Raw genomic sequence first — 19317 nt, 5'->3', positions numbered from 1 at the left:
AGTGGTAGAGAGAACTAAACAAGTTAGTACGTGTAAACACAGTTACCTAATTAGATGCTATTTTATTTTTCCCAAGGGACATATAGCAGCTCAGAGGTTAAGATCCTATATTAATGACATTACTAAAAAAAAAAAAAAAAAAAAAAAAAAAGGCTTTACAAAACCTTCCATGGCCCTGCCATGTACAGCATTAGAGAATCAAGTAATGGAACCGATGGCGACACTTAACTGTGAGACTACAAAAGGAACTTGCTCCAACTTCAAGAAGCGAGGTCTCAATACCCTCCCTAGCACATACAGACAGTGTAGCCCTGTGCTAAGGTATCAAAATGATTTATGCTTCTGGCCTCACAGGCTCATTAATATATAGCAGATGTGCTTTGCTTACCAAGCTCTGGTTGTCTGGCAGCATGACAATGATCTGTGCATTATGATCCCAAATCATTCGCCAGAAATCTTTCGTAGTATGTGGCAGAGGATGCTGGGTTATAATAAATTCATTGCTCCTATAATAGCCCTTCAGTTAGGAAGACGGAAAATCAGCAGTTACAAACATTTTATTCTGACGCCGGGGTAAGTAAAATATGTTCACCAAATAAGACGGCATTGTTTTGACCACACGAAAACAATTGAAAAAGGCAGTCAGTACATTTGGCTAATTTTTAGCTGTATATGCTAACATGTGTAGATATTTTTCGCTCCACATAAATTTCCTCCTAGTTACCCCTGCTGTTTTTACTTAACGGCAATTTCAACATTTATTCAAACGCTAGATGGGTGAAATTAACAATAAAATTAATTCCTTAATGAACACTTCTCTTAAAGTATTTTTGTACCCCCACTGGCTAGGAGTCTTTTGTTAGAGGTCTCCGGATACAAAAAGCTCTCTAATTTTGATATTACACATCGAGAAATTATTTGAAAAGTGAAATCAGCCACATAGGTGGTATCTGCTCTTTAGCACCTTTTAGTTTAATTGAATTTATTTATAATTAACTGTTGACTCTCACCATGATATAAGAAGCATTAATGTAATCTGTTCCTTTCATTCCAGGCAATGGTGCAAGACCCACTCGAGCACGCTCGGCTATGGTATGGAAACAAAACAAAAACGCCACGTTTGCCTTATTATACACACAGAACGCATAGTGCTTTCTGAGATTCACTTGGTGCGTCACCTATTCCCCTGGATCCCCTTTCAGGTTAAAACTTACCTATATTTTTAACTAAGTTCAAGTGTTCTCCGCTAAGGAGAATGTCAATGGAATTTTGCTGCACAGTCCCAGGAGGGCAGAGGCAACATAGGAATCAAATTTTACTGTCGGAGAGGTTTTCACAGCAGAGCATGAAAAGAACACTCTGTGCAGAGATGACACGATTTCAGGTAATTTTTAGCCCCGGTTTGATATTCTTTCCATTATACCCACACGTTGTACTTCTGCTTGTTTTGCCATAGCCTTATCCGTGTCTTTCTCCTGGCAAAGGGCTTAGAAAACAGTGGCCTTTGTCAAGGAAAGATCATCTTTCCAGCGATCAGCCACGCCTGTGTCTCAGCACACACATAGTATCCTCTGCCGTGTCCCAAGCTATGGATACAAAGGGCCCCGTCTGCATAGTGCCTTGACCTCAATAGCCAGGATAATGTACTAATGTATTCCGGTTGGACGGATTAGTCAGAGATCCTTAAGCTTTCTAGGAGTATTCATGCCACAGTGATAATGGCTTTATTCATTTTTTTAGTTAGGATGTGGAAGTCCCACAACTCTGGGCTTTCGAGGTGAACCGAAGCTAGACTTCACGTGGCACCGAGGCAGCCGTTCGCTGGCACTGACAGCCGCCCCTGCTAGTCTGATCGATGCGCCTGAATTTTCCTGGCAGAACTCTTCCCCTTGGTAGTAGCTGCCTCTTTACAGAATACATAAAATGCAATGAAAAAATACTAACACATTCCACCAAGTCAAATGGATTTTAAGATCTTACATGGCACGACCGAAGAGTTTCTGTTCTTTTCTTTGTTACACTCTTTCTGAGCACTAAAGCATTCCACATACTTCGCATTACATTGAGTGACCAGCTGAAAGAAAAGTAACGCTTTAGTCTTCATTCAAAGGTGTAACTGTGGACATGTTAACTGACCGTAACATGACAATCATTTCATAATATAATGCAGGCATCCAGTCATTCCTTTCTACACCTTAAATGTATACAGTGTTATATAGCATTTGAATGTCAGAAGAGCTGGAAAACAACAAACCAATGAAACAGAAATTACAATTGACAGCATTTGCTTGATGATCTGGCGAAAAAGGTCCATCAATAATCAGATTACTCAAGAAAAAAAAACATTTTTTCTACCTCAAAGAACGCATTGTTGTGTTTCAGTAGTGGTTACTTCTGTCCATTCCCTTGGTGATGTGCACACCTGTCTCATTTCTACTATCAGGCCACAGGCTTCTGATAACAGGTTCTGTGGGGGTAGTAGATGTTTACTGAATCAATGTAGACTTTCTGGCTGTCAGTGTCACTGATTTTTGGAAGTTCCCCTCTGTAATTTCTCACAGGCACATGAGATTTGGGTGGGCCTACACTAGAAAAGACTGCTCTATGGTCATAAGAGCTAACCGTGTTTCTTGAACCTAACTCACTAGGTTCTCAGTACATTTCTGTTGAACTAAACTAACATTGTTCTAAGGCCATTATAAGTAATTAGCCCAGAAGTTTGGTTATTCTTCCTGTTCTTATATAGCTTGGTTGAACACTTTGTCAATCCCCTTTTTTTGGAGGGCTGGGGTATATATCTTAATGGAACATATGGGAATGGCCTCCACCAAATGCTTTAGGACTATTGTCAAGGGCCCTGGATGTAGTTTTCAAGTTTCTGATACTTGTTTTTTTTTTTTCTCTTGTTCTTAAGTTCTCAAGTGATTAGTGCTTACGAAAGAACCAATGACTTGGTTTCCAATGGAATGGAAAGATTTCTTTGATGAATTTTTTTAAAGTATGTGGAAACAAATATTGCAGGAATAGAAAAGGTAGGATTTAAGAAATGTTGGCACTTATTTATTTTTATTAAAAAATGTTTTTTTTTGATGTTTATTTTGGAAGAAGAAAGAAACAGAGCATGAGTGGGGGAGGGGCAGAGAGAGAGGGAGACACAGAATCTGAAGCAGGCTCCAGCCTCTGAGATGTTGGCACAGAGCCTGATGTGGGGCTCGAACCCATAAACCACAAGATCGTGACCTGAGCCAGAGTGGGAGGCTTAACCAACTGAGCCACCCAGGTGCCCCGGCACTTAAATTTTTTAAGAATTAATTTTAAACATTGAAAACGAGCTACTACTGTGTCCTCATTATTAATGACCTCAAATGGTTTTTAGAATAGTTAGGATGATATAAAAGGAGAGCCAGAAATTTGAAATTGTTATGGAATGAAAAATAAGATTAATTTTGCTGGTTACTCTGCTTGACAATCTCAAGCGATGGTTTCAGAAACTATGGAAAGTTTTTTTTTTTTTACGTTTATTTTTATTTATTTGTAGACAGAGATACAGAGCAAATGGGAAAGGGGGCAAAGAAAGAGGGAGACAGAATCCCAAGCATGCTCCACATTGTCAGCGCAGAGCCTGATAGGCGGCTCAAACTCACCAACTGTGAGATCATGACCTGAGCTGAAATCCAGAGTTGAACACTTAACCAACTGAGCCATCCAGGCACCCCAAATCCATGGAAAGTTTTACATTGAAAACTAAAATTGCACAGATTCACGTCATTCTTTCCATTTTCATACAAAATGAGAAATTACATATAGAATTATGCAAAAAAAGGAATTTAAAAGACTAATGAGAGACATAGATAGAAGAATGTGGAAGGACAGTGTTTGAAAGTTAGAATAAAAGACTGAGGTCTTGGGGCGCCTGGGTGGCGCAGTCGGTTAAGCGTCCGACTTCAGCCAGGTCACGATCTCGCGGTCCGTGAGTTCGAGCCCCGCGTTGGGCTCTGGGCTGATGGCTCAGAGCCTGGAGCCTGCTTCCAATTCTGTGTCTCCCTCTCTCTCTGCCCCTCCCCCGTTCATGCTCTGTCTCTCTCTGTCCCAAAAATAAATAAAAACGTTGAAAAAAGAAAAAAAAATTAAAAAAAAAAAAAAAAGACTGAGGTCTTACGATCTTAATTACTTTAAGGTCCTAATAGTCTGGTTTTTCACCTTTTCCTCAGTCAATTCCATATAAACTTTACCTACCTGTAAACTTCACGCCTCTATCCAAGCAAAAGAATAATCCTTTGGGGAAAGCTAACTTCTCTCTAGTATTCCTTAGTAACTTTTTTAGTTTCTGGATTATCTGATAGTCTTTCGGATAGCTTTATTTTGGGGACAGTGTGCCAACAAATAGCCATTCTTAATAAGGGTAAAATAGATTAATTCAAAAAGAATACAGAAGATATTTTTTGGCCTGGAGTGATTGACTCTGAGTATTAGGTCTTTGTGGCCAAGGGCTGCTCATGTTTACACTCAGATCAAATCCTAAGTTGCTCAGAAGGAAATCTAGCACTGCACTGTCTACTTGGATACCAACAATTCATACACAGGTCAAAACTATTTCCTTCCTATTACATTTGAAGAATACAGATGATAATACCTTTTGGTCCATACATTCATGGAAAAAAGACATGACTCCCATATTGAAGATGTTTCCTTACTTCTTAGTTTGTTTATTTTTTAACCCAAGAAATTTATTCGGAACACTACCTTGAATTGTTTTTCCAGCCGCGTCTTTCCTCCTACTCCTGGTATGAGGATGCTGTTAACATAGCTATGCAGCTGATTTGAAGATACTTCAGTCTCCTTTCCTAGAATGGCTTCCAACAAGGCATCGTGGATGAAAATGTACTGCTCCTGTAAGGGACAGTATATGTCATCACTGAAAGAGCTTGTAAGGGGTAGCCGCCTCGATCCGTCAGGCAATCGACCTCGGAGCAACTCTTCTAACAGGGACCTCCCTATAAATTCCTCCTGCACTTACTGCTAGGTGGCCTGCTCCATTTCTTACTGGTTTAGCCCTTATTACTTATTTTAGGGTCAAGACTGTGTTTTCCATACTAGGCCCAAAACAGTAGGTTCAAGGGAGCATGCAATGGAGAAATGTGTTTAATGATCACCTTTTAGAACCATTCTACTTCTCACGCCAGACTGCATGTTTAGTTCCCCACGGCATCAAACACAGCACTAGATACAGCTGTGTCTGCTTCCTGAGTGCTGGTGTAGTTCCTGAGAAATCCACACGTGAGCGCCACCCAGAAATGGGAAACTGAGCCAACGAGTAGTATCGTGGTCAGGACATCTTCCAATACAAACCTGTAAATGCCTTCAAGCCCCACGAGAGGAATTTGCCTCCTTGGAATCATTTAACTTTCAGTTATGGCATGTGCTAGAAATCTCGGGAGAGCACCTGAAGGTGCCCCTTACCTCAGTCTGGACGAGGTAGTTACGCTGTGTCCTGATATGCTTCAGGAATCCAAGGACGTTAACTGTGCTTTTGTCTTTTATCTGTTGCAGCATGCTGTCTATTACAATGTAGGTGCCTGTCCTGCCCACACCAGCGCTAGAAGAAATGAGGACACCCAACTAGGACGGTCATTCGTTTAACAGTAACCTGGAAAAGTTACCATCTAAATCTTGAGTGAGCGGAGAAATAACCTTGCCGTTTAGATAACCTAGTAGAGTTGACACAAGTTATTCGTTGTGGACAGCATCCAAAAACTACATTAGGACATTTCCCACCTCAGGAGTCTTGATGGGGAGAAGAGACAGCCTTTATAAAAAGGCTGCATTATGTATTTGCTTTCTCAGCCTCACTTGCAGCTCAAGCAAAGGATGTTCAGTCGGGGATCTGCGAGGGACAGAGAGTGGCCCCTCTCGGCAGAGCTGTCCCCACACCAGAACTGTGTCCGCTGAGGCCCCAGATAGGGAGTTATGTCCTTGGTGTCTAAGTTCACGCCTGCTCTTCCAACTCCCCGTAATTCTGGAAGCACTCATTATCTTTTCATTTTTTTAATGTTCACTTATTTTTGATGAAGAGAGCACAAGTGGGGGAGGGGCACAGAGAGAGGGAGACACAGAACCCGCAGCAGGCTTCAGGCTGGGAACTGTCCGCACAGAGCCCGACGCGGGGCTCGAACCCACAAACCGTGAGATCGTGACCTGAGCTTGAAGGTCAGACACTCAATCGACTGAGCCACCCAGGCGCCCCACCCACTATCCTTTCATTAAGCCCCCTTTCTGCACACCTCCCTAGTCTGCGCAGTATTAGAAAGTTCCTACCTAAAGGGGTGCCTTCCTTTAGTTACCCAGGTCTAGAATCAGAATGGCACACCTGGAAAATGTGGCCTCTTTTATTCACACTTCCTAATTGTTATTAGAAAAACAACACTAAGGAGGATCAGAGTTCTGATTAACAAGCTGCTTCTGTCAGAACCGCCTCTCCCTGCCCCCGCCGTGGGTTGCCCGTCTCACACAACTCCACTGATATCCAAGCTCTTTCACAGAATTTCGTCCGTTTTAGTGATTCCTCAATGGGTTAAGTGAAAAATGTAGTTTTCACGGGGTTTTAAACAGGAGATGGGTTCCAACATCTGCAAAGGACTTGCTTTGTGAGCGCATGTAATTAACAACAGCCCAGAAGAAATGCTTAGCTGCGTGGCATTTTCTAACTCGCAGAATAAGCAGCATCTATTTGAATACCAAAGATAAAAAGTGAAAAAATATTTTCGCTGCTCAGGGTGCCTAGGTGGCTCAGTCGGTTGTTTTGGCTCAGGTCATGGCCTCGTGGTTCATGAGTTCAAGCCCCAGGTCGGGCTTCACTCTGGCAGCACAAAGTCTGGTTGGGATTCTGTCTCTCCTTTTCTCTCTGCCCTTCCTCTGGTTGTGCTCTCTTTCTCTCTCAAGATAAGTCAATAAACATTAAAAAAAAAAAAAAAAAAGCCTTTTTACTCTCACAATACATTTTATTATTTAGAGGAACCCTACAGAAAAGCCATATATAAAATCTCAAACTCTCTAGTGTAGAAAGCCCTGGACTTGTGTTTAAGGTCAGATTTTTATTAATAGGAGCAGCTTAAATATTCCCTATAAACAATGGGGATTTTATTAATCGTAGATGTTATAAAACTGGAGATTGATTCTCTAAGAGCACATTTTGTTTTAACCTCAGAAATAGCACATGATTTCTGAACATGTGGAGAATATATAGTGATTTTTATCTAACTGTAACAGGTTGTACTGGTCCCGGGTGACGGAGCAAGACTCCGTTTCTGAAGCAACAAAGCAGGGCCCCAGTAGTCCATGCCTGTGAGGTCCACGTTTCCCTACTTTGCCCACTTCCAGTGTCGAATCCCAGGCACAAGAAAGAGAAGGATGTTGGCCCCACCTGCAGTGCACCAACACAGGGCCCATTTCCGGCGTGCGGGCTGCTGAGGACCTCCTCACAAAGGTCAAGACCGGGAGGGCGTACTCAGGAACTCCCATGTCAGGCCACTGCGTGTAGTGATACTGGATCACTACCCTTTCATTCTGACGACCCTTGGGGTTTCCCTTCTGACCCTACGAGAAAGGTGGGAAAAAAAAGAGGTCTTTAAGCAGAGGGTAGGCATTCTGGTATAAGGAAATAATGTAAGGATCCAGGAAACAGGACCTTCCATTTTATTTGCCTTAACTACTGTTCCTGAACGAGGTACTTTCCTCTTGGTGGCTGTCTCAGGCTACAAATGGAGATGCCACCTAGCTGTATGGCAAGTATCAGACCTCTCCTGGGGGAGAGTATGGCTTAAGACTGTACCAGGTACGAACACTTGACGCTAGTTTTTTGGATTCAGAACCATCTCAAACACTGTAATTTGCCTACAGGGTCTCCATTTTCTGACTTCCTGCCCCAACTCCAGAAGGCTTTGGTCCTTTGCTTTCATCTGACAGTGGGCCCGGATTCCCATCCTTTCTCCGCTGTCCAGGTTGAACCTTCAGGAACCTAAGTGCTGGTCCTTGCTTTACATTCTTCACCAGCTGTGGGGAAGATCCTAAGTGCCAGATGATGGCCAATCTCCAGAGTCAAAGCAATAATAAATGTATCTGTCACTTTCATAAATGAATTTTTCAGAGTAGTTTTCCTTTAAGTGGCTCAGCTTTTTAAACTACTTTTTGTTTTCATTTTAACTACTTGGATGAAAAATTTCCCCAAATGGGTAACTAGCTGTTATATGTTTTTTTCTTACCACAAATACCTCTGAAAAGTTCACTTTTTTTTTTTTTTTTTTTTTTTTTGAATGACTCGGGCTCATTACTCAACACTGGAGCATGTTAGGTGTTCGGCCCTGTACTACCAAGGCCTGATGACTTTCATTTCTGAAATCCTCTGTTAACTCTCATTTTCCTATTTCTTTCTTATTTTTAGTTACTACTTTTTCCTCTTGCACAAGACACCTAACATTCCCATTTGACTTCCTCCTCCCTCTAAGCTGCTTCCAAAATAAGAGTAAGTGGGCGATGCTTAAATACCTGAAGGGTTCCCATGGGCTTTTTACAAATGGGCTTTGTAACAGCTCTATCAGAACACAAGATAAATACAATGCTACTTGATTATTATATGCTTCTGCCATTCTGGGAAAAAACTACATGTACAAAGGACTGTTAACCTTGGAGCACAGATAGGTTTCAGAGCCAATGACATTGTATATAAAAGTTTGAATAAAGGTGAATTCTTCTGGGGGCAGGAAGGCTGGAGTTTTAACACCTTCTCAAAGATGTCCAAGACTAAAAACAACAACAACAAAACACCACATTATACCCATTGCTACAAACAACAGCCATTCCTGTCTCTAGAGCAACTATACATTTTCTTAATGAACATCTACCTAGAGTTCCTAGTAATGTTGCAGTGGTCTAGGAGTCTTGGTGCAACAGCAGCTTTTGAACAAGAGATAACTTGAAAGCATTTTCCACAGGGTGTGAATCTCAGGTTGTTAAGAGTTAGACAAGGGTCGTATTAAGGCACTTTAGGAAGCACTAGGCAAAACAAAGTTGAAGAGGCTTCTTCACTAGCACTTTGGTCACTTGCGTGCCCTGTTCATTTCTGACGGAGAATATTTATTACCTAGCATTCATTTTCCGTACCCATTAAACAGCAGAATCTGATTTTTGCAAGCATCTTGCAGGGTTAGCATTCCTTGGAGCACACTTTGGGAAATAATACTTTAAATCTGTCAGAAAATTGCTATTAAAAAGCTCAGTCAACAAGCAGATGCTGCTATAGTTGCTGGTCACCAAAACCGAAGAGGACCTTTTTAAAAAAAACAAAACAAAACAAAACAAAAAGCGAAGCCTTCACTGGGAGATTACAGCATTTAATCAGGCCAGTTAAATTCTATTATGTGCTTTGCCAGTATCTTTCACAGCATACATTGATGTCAATCAAACGAGTTGTGAAAAAACGTTTTTTAGAAATACTTTTTTAAAGCCAAGTTGGTTATGAGAATTGGCCTTGGTTGTGCCGTTTTTCGTACAAGTTTAAAGAGAGATGCCCTGGCAGCCCACCCGATTCCTTCAGTACCTTCTTCACTTTTGTATTTCTGACTGAAAAACGACGCACAGTGTAGCAGGCGTGTACTTTTGTGCTCTTCAGTGTGACAATAATGTTTCCGTACTCCTCACTATTCTCTGTTGGCCAATACTGATCGCATTTTCGCTGCAAAAAGGAAAAAGTTGTTAACTGCAACTGCAATTTATGCCACGGTTGTACTGTCGATGAAGTGATTTCATAAGTCTTTAAAACCAGTACTCTGGCCATGTAGTTGACCGAGAAAGGAACGTACGGGCCCAATGGCTTATAGGCAGACATACCTCTGAAGTGGTTAATCGTGGGACAAGTGTGGGCAAGATCCTTTGAGAAATGGGTCTAGTATTCGTGACCGTCTTTCAACACACAGTGCACTTTAAAGAGGGCCAAAGAAAGAAACCTGTATTTGGCCAGTAAGAAATAGGGCTGGCTACATTATAAAGGAGTCTACTTATCGTTTAGGAGTCTGGGCTGCATTCAGAGTTGCAAGAGAGTCTTGTAACAATGCAAATCTTCATTTCACAACTTGGGTCACCAAAGGTGAAACGGAGACTCCACAGTCAAAGTGAACTTGAAGCGACTCTACCTAATGAACTTGAGGCTTAGCCTTTATTCCAGCCTACATTACCATCATGTAATGTAAGCTCATAATCTAATAACTCAAATATTCATCATCTTAAAAAAAGGTTCTCTCAATGCTAGGGTGTTTCAGCAGTGCTGCTGTCCCCTGCCTGAACTATCGGTAGTTCCCCCACTACACTGGGTTTCCTCCAGCTTCCCTGTGTTCCCTGGGCTTAGAAGGTCCTTCCCTAACTCCTTCTCGTCCCTCACTGTTCACATCTCACCGCAAACAAGAGCTCCTTTACAAATCTCAGCCCCAGAGGATGTATTCATCCATTCTGCAGCATCCCCATTATAACGTTCTGTTCATTCCTACTGCCACATTTAATTCACTCTTCTAAGTGCTGAGCTCTTTCCCACCAGACTACAAGCAAGGTACGGGCAGAGAGGATGCCTTTCATCGCCTTAACTCTTTACACCTGGTCAAGCTCCTACCCTACGGCAGGTACTCCATAAATAGGTTTTGAATGAAGGTACATGATTTAAGATATTAAGCCAAGAGGCTCTTACTCTTCCTTTTTCCACAAGGTTCGTAATCATGATAATGATTCCAGTGTTTTGTTCCCAAATCATCCTCCAGAAATCTTCAAATGTAGACTTTAAAGGTCCCTGGGTGGCGATATAGGCTTTCGCTTTGTTGTAGCCCTTCAAAGATGACACAGCACAAAGTAAGATGCAAGGGTACCACACACCAGTTAATAATTCAAGTGCCTTCCAGATTGAATAGGCTGTGTTTTAGTAAAAGCTCTGTGCAGTATTAAAACATGTTCAACAGTCTCTGTGGCAACTCTTCAATTATCAGAAGCAGGTTTATAAAAACATTTCTGACTTACATCGACATAGTTTGCATTAATGTAGTCGCTGTGCTTAGAGTCTTTTCCTGGTAAAGGTCTTAACTTCACCCTACTGTGATCATCTATAGAGGACAGAAAAAAAAAAGAAAAAAAAAAAGCAAAAACAAAATGTGTAATTCAAAAACTACCAGCATTCTAAAGCAGAGAACAAGGCAAACAGGCAGTGCGGCATCTCCCAGAGTGCCCCCAGAGAACTCTGGCCAGAACAACAAGTAAAACTTCAAAGATACAGCGTTGAAACCCATCTTAAAACACAGGGACATTTCTACCTCATGCTCTGACCTGTGAGTGCCCATGAAATGCAAACTGGAGTCCTTACTAGTTCATGTAAAATGATTTCAAGTTGTAACCCTCCAAAATTTCCTTGTCCTGTATTTTAAAACTGAGGCTTTTGACTATCCATTGCCCTCTTTTCCAGTGATACAAATATAAAAAGGCATATTGTTCTATTAGGTCCAGAACATCAAATATCTATTTTCAGGAGATTCCTCTGCTAAATTCAGAGTCCCTGTCACCCCAACAGAACCTAAGTAACTGAGGGAACCCAGAGCTATTCCTAAAAGTAATCTCATTGCAGCAATCTGGCCAGCAATCAGATTTTAGGAACCACTTAACTTCAGCTTATGAACACAAAACGGGGGAATGGGTTATATGCCTCTTGTTACCTAGCAAAGTATAGCTTGAATTTTTAGGACAGCCAATGAAATGAAGTGAAGGTCATAATTTTATCTTCCCTAGCTAGGAACAGAATGGGCCAAAGTAAGTTTACATTTCTGGTTATAGTCATAATCATAAAAGGCTATTCCAAAAACAAGTCCAATGAGTGGTTTAGTTAGCCTAGACATTAATGACCTCAGACTATATATCAAGCACTTTTTGAAAGCACTCTCCATCCTTGGAACCGTGAATTGTTTCAGTTGTTCTGACAGAGGCTGAGAGTACATTTGATAGGCACGGGGGCTGCCTGATAGAAACAGGCTCCAAATGAAAATTTTCCCCCAAGTTATCTGGACACCTACGGCTATGTCCTAGTTCGGTACCACTATATTGTATATTTTTCAGACTGACAAGAACACGTATTCCAAGTTGCAAAATTCATATTTAATCTGAAAGGCAATAGCCTTGGGAAAATAGAGGAGTATAGGAGGGGGTATGGTAGCATCCATATATACCTAAGAGTTGTAACAGCTCTGTGAGAGAAGCCTTTTCCTACATTGTGTTTCTGGCACATTAAGTTTAGTTGTTTCATGACATTTCTGTCCCATTTTTTGCCATGCTAAATTAGCCCTTAATATAGGGGTAGACCAAGATGATGGGTACTTATGTGCCCAGAATCTGACAAAATGTCATGAACATCAGAACCCAACTTTCTGAACCTATGGAAATAAAACTGTATCTAATGTGAATTTGTGAAAGCGAAACCACAGATGAACTGGTCAAAGTACAACCACATCGAAGCACAGGTGGTAAACTTTCCAGGAAATAGCATGACCCTTGGGCATACCACCCAGAAGCTGCTGCGATTTCCTCCCTCTTTTCTGCCACATACTTGTAGCCAAGAACTGAGGTCACCAGAAGTAAGGACTGTCAAGGTAGAGAGAATGGTATGTGTGGACGTACTCAAGACACACATGTGTCTATATCCCTGCCCTTCATGGTTAGAAATAAGGTATATTGATTGACAAATCCTTATAATCTCAGCAAAATGAGCCTTTACTGGGTTGGCCAACAAATACTGTCAAGAGTCCATCCATTCAAAGAAGGGAGAGAAAAGCACAGTGTGATTCTTCTTCCTTGTCCTGTTTACCTCATTCGCTCACGTAAGTGAAACCAGTACTCTGATTCAAAAATGACTTGTGGTTCTTTAAAAAGTTTATCTAGAGTTAGAAGTGAAACTGTAATAGTAAATGATATGATCTTGTATATAAAAATTCTAAGGAGTCCACAAAGGAGAACTATTAGGATAAATGAATTCAGCAAAGATTGTGGGATACATGAGCAATATTTTAAAAAGATTATATTTCTATACATGAGCATTGCAAGGTCTCAAAATTAAGTAAACAATCCCATTTGCCATAGCATCAAGAAGAATACTTAAATGAATTTAACAAAAGAAGCACAACAAAAGGAAAACTATAAATGTAGAACACTGAAAAGAGTAAAAGATATAAATACATGGAAAGACATCCCATCTTCATGGATGGAAGACAATATTAAGATTAATCCACAGATTCAGTGCAATCCCTACCAAAATCCCAGCTACACCTTTTGCAGTAATATAAAAGTCGAGCCCAAAATTGATATGGAAACACATGGGACCCAGAAAAACTAAAACAATCTTGAAGAAGAACAAAGTTGGAGCATTCACCATTTCCAGATTCAAAATCGACTACAAAGCTATAGTCTGCAATCAAGACAAACTGATACTGGCCTGAGGACAGAGCTATCAATGGAAGAGAAGTGACAGAATAGAAATAAACTCCTACATTTATGGTCAGCTGATTTTCAATAGGGGCACTAAGACAATTCAATCTGCAAAGTGTGCTAGGACAACCAGCTATCAACACGCGGAAGAATAAACTTGGACCCTGCCTCGCATCATATGTAAAAGTCATTTGGATAAAAGACCTAAATGTAAGAGCTAAAGCCATAGAACGCTTTGATAAAAACACAGGTGTAAATCTTCATGATCTTGGCTTAGGCTGTGGTTTCATACATAGAACACCAAAAACACAGGCAACAAAAGAAAAATAGTATTTCACCAGAAGTAAAATAATTTTTGCTTCAAAGGACACCAGTAAGAAAGTGTAAAGACAATGCACGGAATGGGAGAAAATATTTTGCGTACTATTTATCTATACAACGGACTTGTATCCAGGATCAGCTGCAAAAAGACAAGTAATCCTATTTAAAAAATGTGCAAAGGATCTGGAAAAATATTTTCCCAAAGAAGATACACAGGTGGCCAATACATGAAAAGATGCTCAACATTAGTCATCATTAGGGATTATGTATATATTTTGTAATACATATATATATATATATACACACACATATATGCATATATACATATATAATATATATATATGTAGCCAGCGTTGATGAGATTATGGACAATGGAACTCTCATATATTCCTGGTGGGAATGTAAAATGGTATAGCCACTTTGGAAGATAGTATGGCAGTTCTTCAAAATGTTAAACATAGAGTTACCATATGACCTAGCTATTCTACTCCTAAGTATATATCCAAGAGAATTGAAAATATATGTCTGCACAAATGTTCATAGCAGCATTATTCATAATAGCCAAAAAGTAGAAACAACCCAAGTGTCCATCAAATGACAAATGAATAAACACAATGTGGCATATCCATACCACAGAGGATTTTTCAGCCATAAAAAGGAATGAAGTGCCGATAGAAGCTACGAGATGGATGAATCTTGAAAACGTCATGCTAAGTGCAAGAAACCAGACACAAAAGGCCACAGAGTCTAGGATTCCATTTACATCCAATGCCCGGAATTGGCAAATACACAGAAACAGAAAGTAGGTGTTTTTGTAGGGGTTGGGGGAAAGGAGGAGTTGGGAATGACTGCTAATGGGTATGGGGTTTTTTGTTGGGGTGCTGAAAGTGTTCTAACAGTAGTGGTGATGACTGTACAACTGTGAATATACTAAAAACCACTGAAATTCAGTTTATATTTAAATTCCCATTTAAATATAAGTTAACTTTAAATGGGTGAATTTCATATGGTATGTGATTTTTATCTCGCTAAAGCATTATAAAAAGCTTTATCTACAGTAGTGTTCAAATTTAAATGGTTCAATTTAATGCACTATAAAAGCCTATGGAATGTGTTCCTTACCATAGTGTATGTTAGCCATAAACATGCGTGTCCCTGACCTTAATAGCAAAGCATGTATTATCTGCCAGTGACCCAAACCCCACTGTCTATGAGAAGTAGCATTAGAGCCACAGAAGTAGCCTGTGCTCCTAGCGTATTCCATAAGGCTCTGTAAGACGGATGTTTGTTTGTGTCCCTAACCACCAGAGTACTCTTGACCTTGGAAATACGGTATAGAGAACTGAGCACATGGGCCACAAGGAATGGTGACTCTATCACTTGCGGTGTAGACCAACTACCTAGTCTTAGACAACTTTGGCATTCACTTATGTGATTCAATTTTTAGTATTCCTATTTGTATTTAAAACCCTGGCTCCTCGCCACTTAAAAGCAATGTCAGGATAGCCACAGGACATTCAAACTTTGGTTCCCAGCATCGGGTGTGCAATCACTTCATGTGAGAACAGTGAGGCAAGGAACATTTTTTTCAATCACCTTACTCACAAGCTGAGATCTGCCGGCTTAAGGAAAGACTCAGGGGGCAGTCGATGTCCCCACTTCTTCCTAGACACGGTTGAAGATGGGCTAATGAGAGGTTAACTTGCAAGTGTAATTCTCTCTTGGCATCCTGATTCTGATTGCTTGGCTTTAGGCTTCTACCCAGCATGAAGATTTAATTTCCTCACAGCTGAAGATAGTTTCAAGTTTATTACTTACATGCTAAAATGTTGATGTATCTGTTTTTGTGCTTGTTATCTGGATGATTGGAATGTTCTGCAGTGATGTTCATATCGGCCGTACAGCGTTGGACTTCCTAGTGAAAAAAACATCAAGATTTCAAAGATTTTAGACGCACTTTAGATGTCTAGCAAGGGTATAGGAAGAAAAGAACTATATACCCCAAAGCATGAAGTATTTACTCACTCCCTAGGATAGCTGCCATTACCTCCCCAAACTCAGCTTCAGAAATAATTGATGTATTCATAACAAACGTACGAAGGATGTGAAGAAGATAAAAGGATTTCATGTTTTACTAATTCATCAATCATCTACTTCATTCCAAACTGGTGACCTAGGCATGGGGGATTACAAAACACGATCTCTTCCTGAGTATGTCCCAGTCTGATGGGGGAGGAACACACACAAAAGGATAAAGACAGTCAAATGTGATTCACAGAAAAGAGGCCTGAAGATACTGTTGCAGGAGCACAAAGAAAGGCTCCTGGCAGATCATCTACCTCAGTCTTAGAGGATGAACAGCAATTTCCCAGTCAGAGGTACAATCTCCACCATCATTTGCAAAATGCTTACAGGCCACACAGCTTGTTTTATAACTGCCTGAGTGCAAATTGATTATATTCCGTCATGAAGTGACACTATTTATATTAGCCTGGTGACTTGTCCTTATGTGGCTCAAATAGATCCAGATTTGCTGAATTATTTGTGAACTCTTAGTTTCATTTACATTATCCTTCTTTACAAAAGCAACAGTGGAAGAGGGACCTCTTCAGGACCTTAGCCACGTATGGTAAACATCATCCATTAGCCTCCTGCACGATGGCTGTAAAGTCAACATTTTCTACAGCGTACGGTTCAAACCCAAGAAAGTACTGGGGCTAACTAATAAGAGAAGTGATTAGCAGCGCACAGCTGTTGCAAAGAGCAGGAGCAAGTGACAGAAAATTATCAGGAGAAATGTTTTACACGTGACAGATGTAACAGAGTTTAGGAGCGTGCAGATTTTTTTTTTTTTCCATGAAGGAGATGCATAGCAATTATCGATGTTTTCCATAGCATTTACATGAGGCATAATGAAAACAAGGAACTGGTTGTCTTTTAGATTCACAAAGTACTTCCCAGTGAGGAGTCCCTCTCTTCTTTCCAAGGAGGAACTAACTCACTCTAATCCAAGAATTTAAAGTCTAAAAACAGTGGGGTCATTATCTATTCAAAGAGACCATGCTCATGAACTCCTGATTCTTGGCAGATGGACATTCAATTTTTTTTTTTTAATTGTAGACCTGCCCTGTTGTCCATTAAAAGAAAAAAAAAAAAAAAAAAAAAAAGCCCAGAGGCACTAATGCCACACGCTTCTCTCGGGAAAGTGTGTTTGTTTCACAGCAGTTCTTACCCTTTCCTTACTCTTCCTAAACGTGATAAACTCCGCTATTTTCTATTCTAAAATGGTGTATGATCTGTGGTTTTGCAAATGCTGGTTTAAAGGGACTCCAGGCTTTGGTACTTTTCTCTAGAATGAGAAAAAGTATAGGCCCAAAGCGATGAGTCTGAGATCTTAAACATCTACAAACACTTAAGCAGTGCTACCCATACTCAAAGTATTGGGGATACTGGCCGCTGAGAATTGCCCTGAAAGCCTGAGGTCTATTCTTCAATAGTTCCAGGGACAGAATACCTTTGAAGATGGATTTGTATTCTGGAAGACATTAGTTCAATCTATACGGAAATCCCTGAAATAAGTTGACATCCCTGTTTCTGGGTTTTGAAGGTCATACTTTTGGCACGGGCTGGGTTGCTAAAACATCTTGTGATAAGAGATTACAGCATTAATTCACTTCGAGATTCACTCGGTTTATTGCTTTTTGTCTCTCAGCGTGTGGATCTGACCACCCTAGTGAGGGCCTCTATTATAATATAATGCAATTGACCACGACTGCTTGGAAGCATCTGTCTGCACTGTTTAAAGCAGTCATTCGATATCGCCAATGAAACTCTCTGTTATCTAAAACCCCTGGTCTGATCCATTGCCTCTATTTCACTTTTCCAATTATGTGAATGACAGAAAACAAAGAGTAGTCATAAATAATGTTAAATCTGATTTTATTAGAACCCGAGGGGTGTGCCTAAGGCCTTCTGATTTTGTCTTGTGGATAATAACGCCATCTGTAATTCCTTGCAAAACTGTGTGGCTCATTTAGATGCTGATACTACGATCTCATCCTGGAGTGGCTTTTCCCCATCAGAATTGGAATTCCAAAGTTAATGTGATTTTAATAGGTGTTAAAACCCTTTGAAGAGACACTGGCTGACGGAGTGTATATAGCAAAGTTACCTATTGGGCACTCTGATATATAGTTTTAAGATTTAAGCTTATTTGCATTTTCCTGTCCATGTAACAGTTGAAATTCTCAAAATGAATATTCTGAGTATCGACAGGCACACCACCACAGAAGAAAGCCGAGTAAAAACAAGAGACTTAAAAATAAAGTAAAACTGAAACAAAACGCCCCAAGTTGACATATCCAGAATTCTTGACAGACAGAACAGGGGAAATCTCCTGCTGCCTGGAGTCAGTGATGTGAGAAGCTACTGAAAAGGCACATGGAGACCTACTGCCCTACCATTCTATGGCTCAATTTGAAACTGACAGAATAAAAATACATCTGGAAATCTTCCAGATTATTCAGCTTCACAAAGAAAGCCAAGAAGAACACATTTTAGACCAGGTGACCAAGTGTGAGACCCGAGTATACAGAACATTCTTGGTGTGGGAGTTCAGGCAGCCTACAGTTGTATTAGGGACAGGGGCCACGAAAGACTGATTCGTTTAGGTCACTGCTACGGTCTGGTGCTTGCCTAGCGTCCGGCACAGAGCTGGCCCTCGTTGGATACCGGTGACATGCCATCTTCCTGCCTCTCGGGCTACAAACAGCTGCCATGCCAAATTTCTTCCTGTGCTGCCTGGACTTTGTTATTCTCTTACTCGGAAATCTCTGGATAGATCCCGGATTCCTTAGCCAGGCTTTCACGATCCCAGCCCAGACCTGCCATCTTCCACCAGCTCCCTTCTCCTTCCGGACAGCTTTACCTCTGTGCCCTTTGACAAGACCGTAGGATCTCCTGCTATTTGCTTCACTGCCATCTGCCTTGGCAAGAATGCCTGTCCTGCTCACCCCTGGTCTGAATCCATCTGTCTTTATATACAGTGACTGCCTAACCCTTCCAGAAAAACCACCCATTTTTATCACAGCACCTATTATCCTGCAGCAGATCTATAAAATAAAATGACCTTGTGCACACTATTTGTGAATTGGGCTAATTCCCTCTCTCCTCACCCTTCACAAAAACCTCAACGCAACTATGGTTTTCTTCTTGCTAAGGGTTTAGAAATGTTTTAAAGACCTTTCAGACCTTAAGTGGCATTCTGTCACGGGCTTCTGCCCTTTTGCAGGCCGCAGCCTCATGGAGCATCCACCCCTCTGTCTGGCGATGCCCTCTTACGTGTCACTGGCAACATCGGGACGCTGCATCTTACATAAAGCGATTGTGGCCACGGATCCCTCGAGTGCATGGGCTCAGGTGGACAAAGCTTTGTTCTCCTGATTTAAGATGAGCAACCCGCCCAAATTTAGCTCAGCTGGAGTTAATGGTAACAGAGGT

The 19317-nt window shown here is 40.9% G+C and overlaps 1 protein-coding gene and 1 long non-coding RNA gene across 18 annotated transcripts in view; one reads left to right on the top strand and one right to left on the bottom strand.

The window, feature by feature from the left end:
• LOC111559430 overlaps positions 1–8284 on the top strand; it is a 103829-nt gene extending 95545 nt beyond the window's left edge. For 9 of the 13 annotated variants that reach the window (XR_006593814.1, XR_006593807.1, XR_006593804.1 and 6 more), the window contains 4 exons: positions 1055–1384; positions 2915–3032; positions 5551–5674; positions 7897–8284. This is a non-coding gene — a long non-coding RNA (uncharacterized LOC111559430). The remainder of the gene's footprint in view (positions 1–1054; positions 1385–2914; positions 3033–5550; positions 5675–7896) is intronic. The other 4 variants (XR_006593811.1, XR_006593810.1, XR_006593809.1 and 1 more) reach the window with 2 other exon arrangements.
• Positions 1–19317, bottom strand: part of PTPRG (protein tyrosine phosphatase receptor type G) — a 718204-nt gene that overhangs the window by 22102 nt on the left and 676785 nt on the right. For all 5 annotated transcript variants that reach the window (XM_011280147.3, XM_045051777.1, XM_045051779.1 and 2 more), the window contains 10 exons: positions 15637–15733; positions 11053–11135; positions 10730–10864; positions 9593–9727; positions 7421–7593; positions 5461–5596; positions 4744–4890; positions 1981–2074; positions 1011–1087; positions 389–517 (listed from right to left, as the gene is read on the bottom strand). In XM_011280147.3, the coding sequence (XP_011278449.3) occupies positions 389–517; positions 1011–1087; positions 1981–2074; positions 4744–4890; positions 5461–5596; positions 7421–7593; positions 9593–9727; positions 10730–10864; positions 11053–11135; positions 15637–15733 (1206 nt within the window). The remainder of the gene's footprint in view (positions 1–388; positions 518–1010; positions 1088–1980; positions 2075–4743; positions 4891–5460; positions 5597–7420; positions 7594–9592; positions 9728–10729; positions 10865–11052; positions 11136–15636; positions 15734–19317) is intronic.

Source organism: Felis catus, chromosome A2 (genome assembly GCF_018350175.1).
Source record: "Felis catus isolate Fca126 chromosome A2, F.catus_Fca126_mat1.0, whole genome shotgun sequence".
Classification (NCBI taxonomy): Eukaryota; Metazoa; Chordata; class Mammalia; order Carnivora; family Felidae; genus Felis; species Felis catus.
The sequence above is the reverse complement of the archived record's forward strand: the minus strand, read 5'-3'. Positions and strand labels throughout refer to the sequence as shown.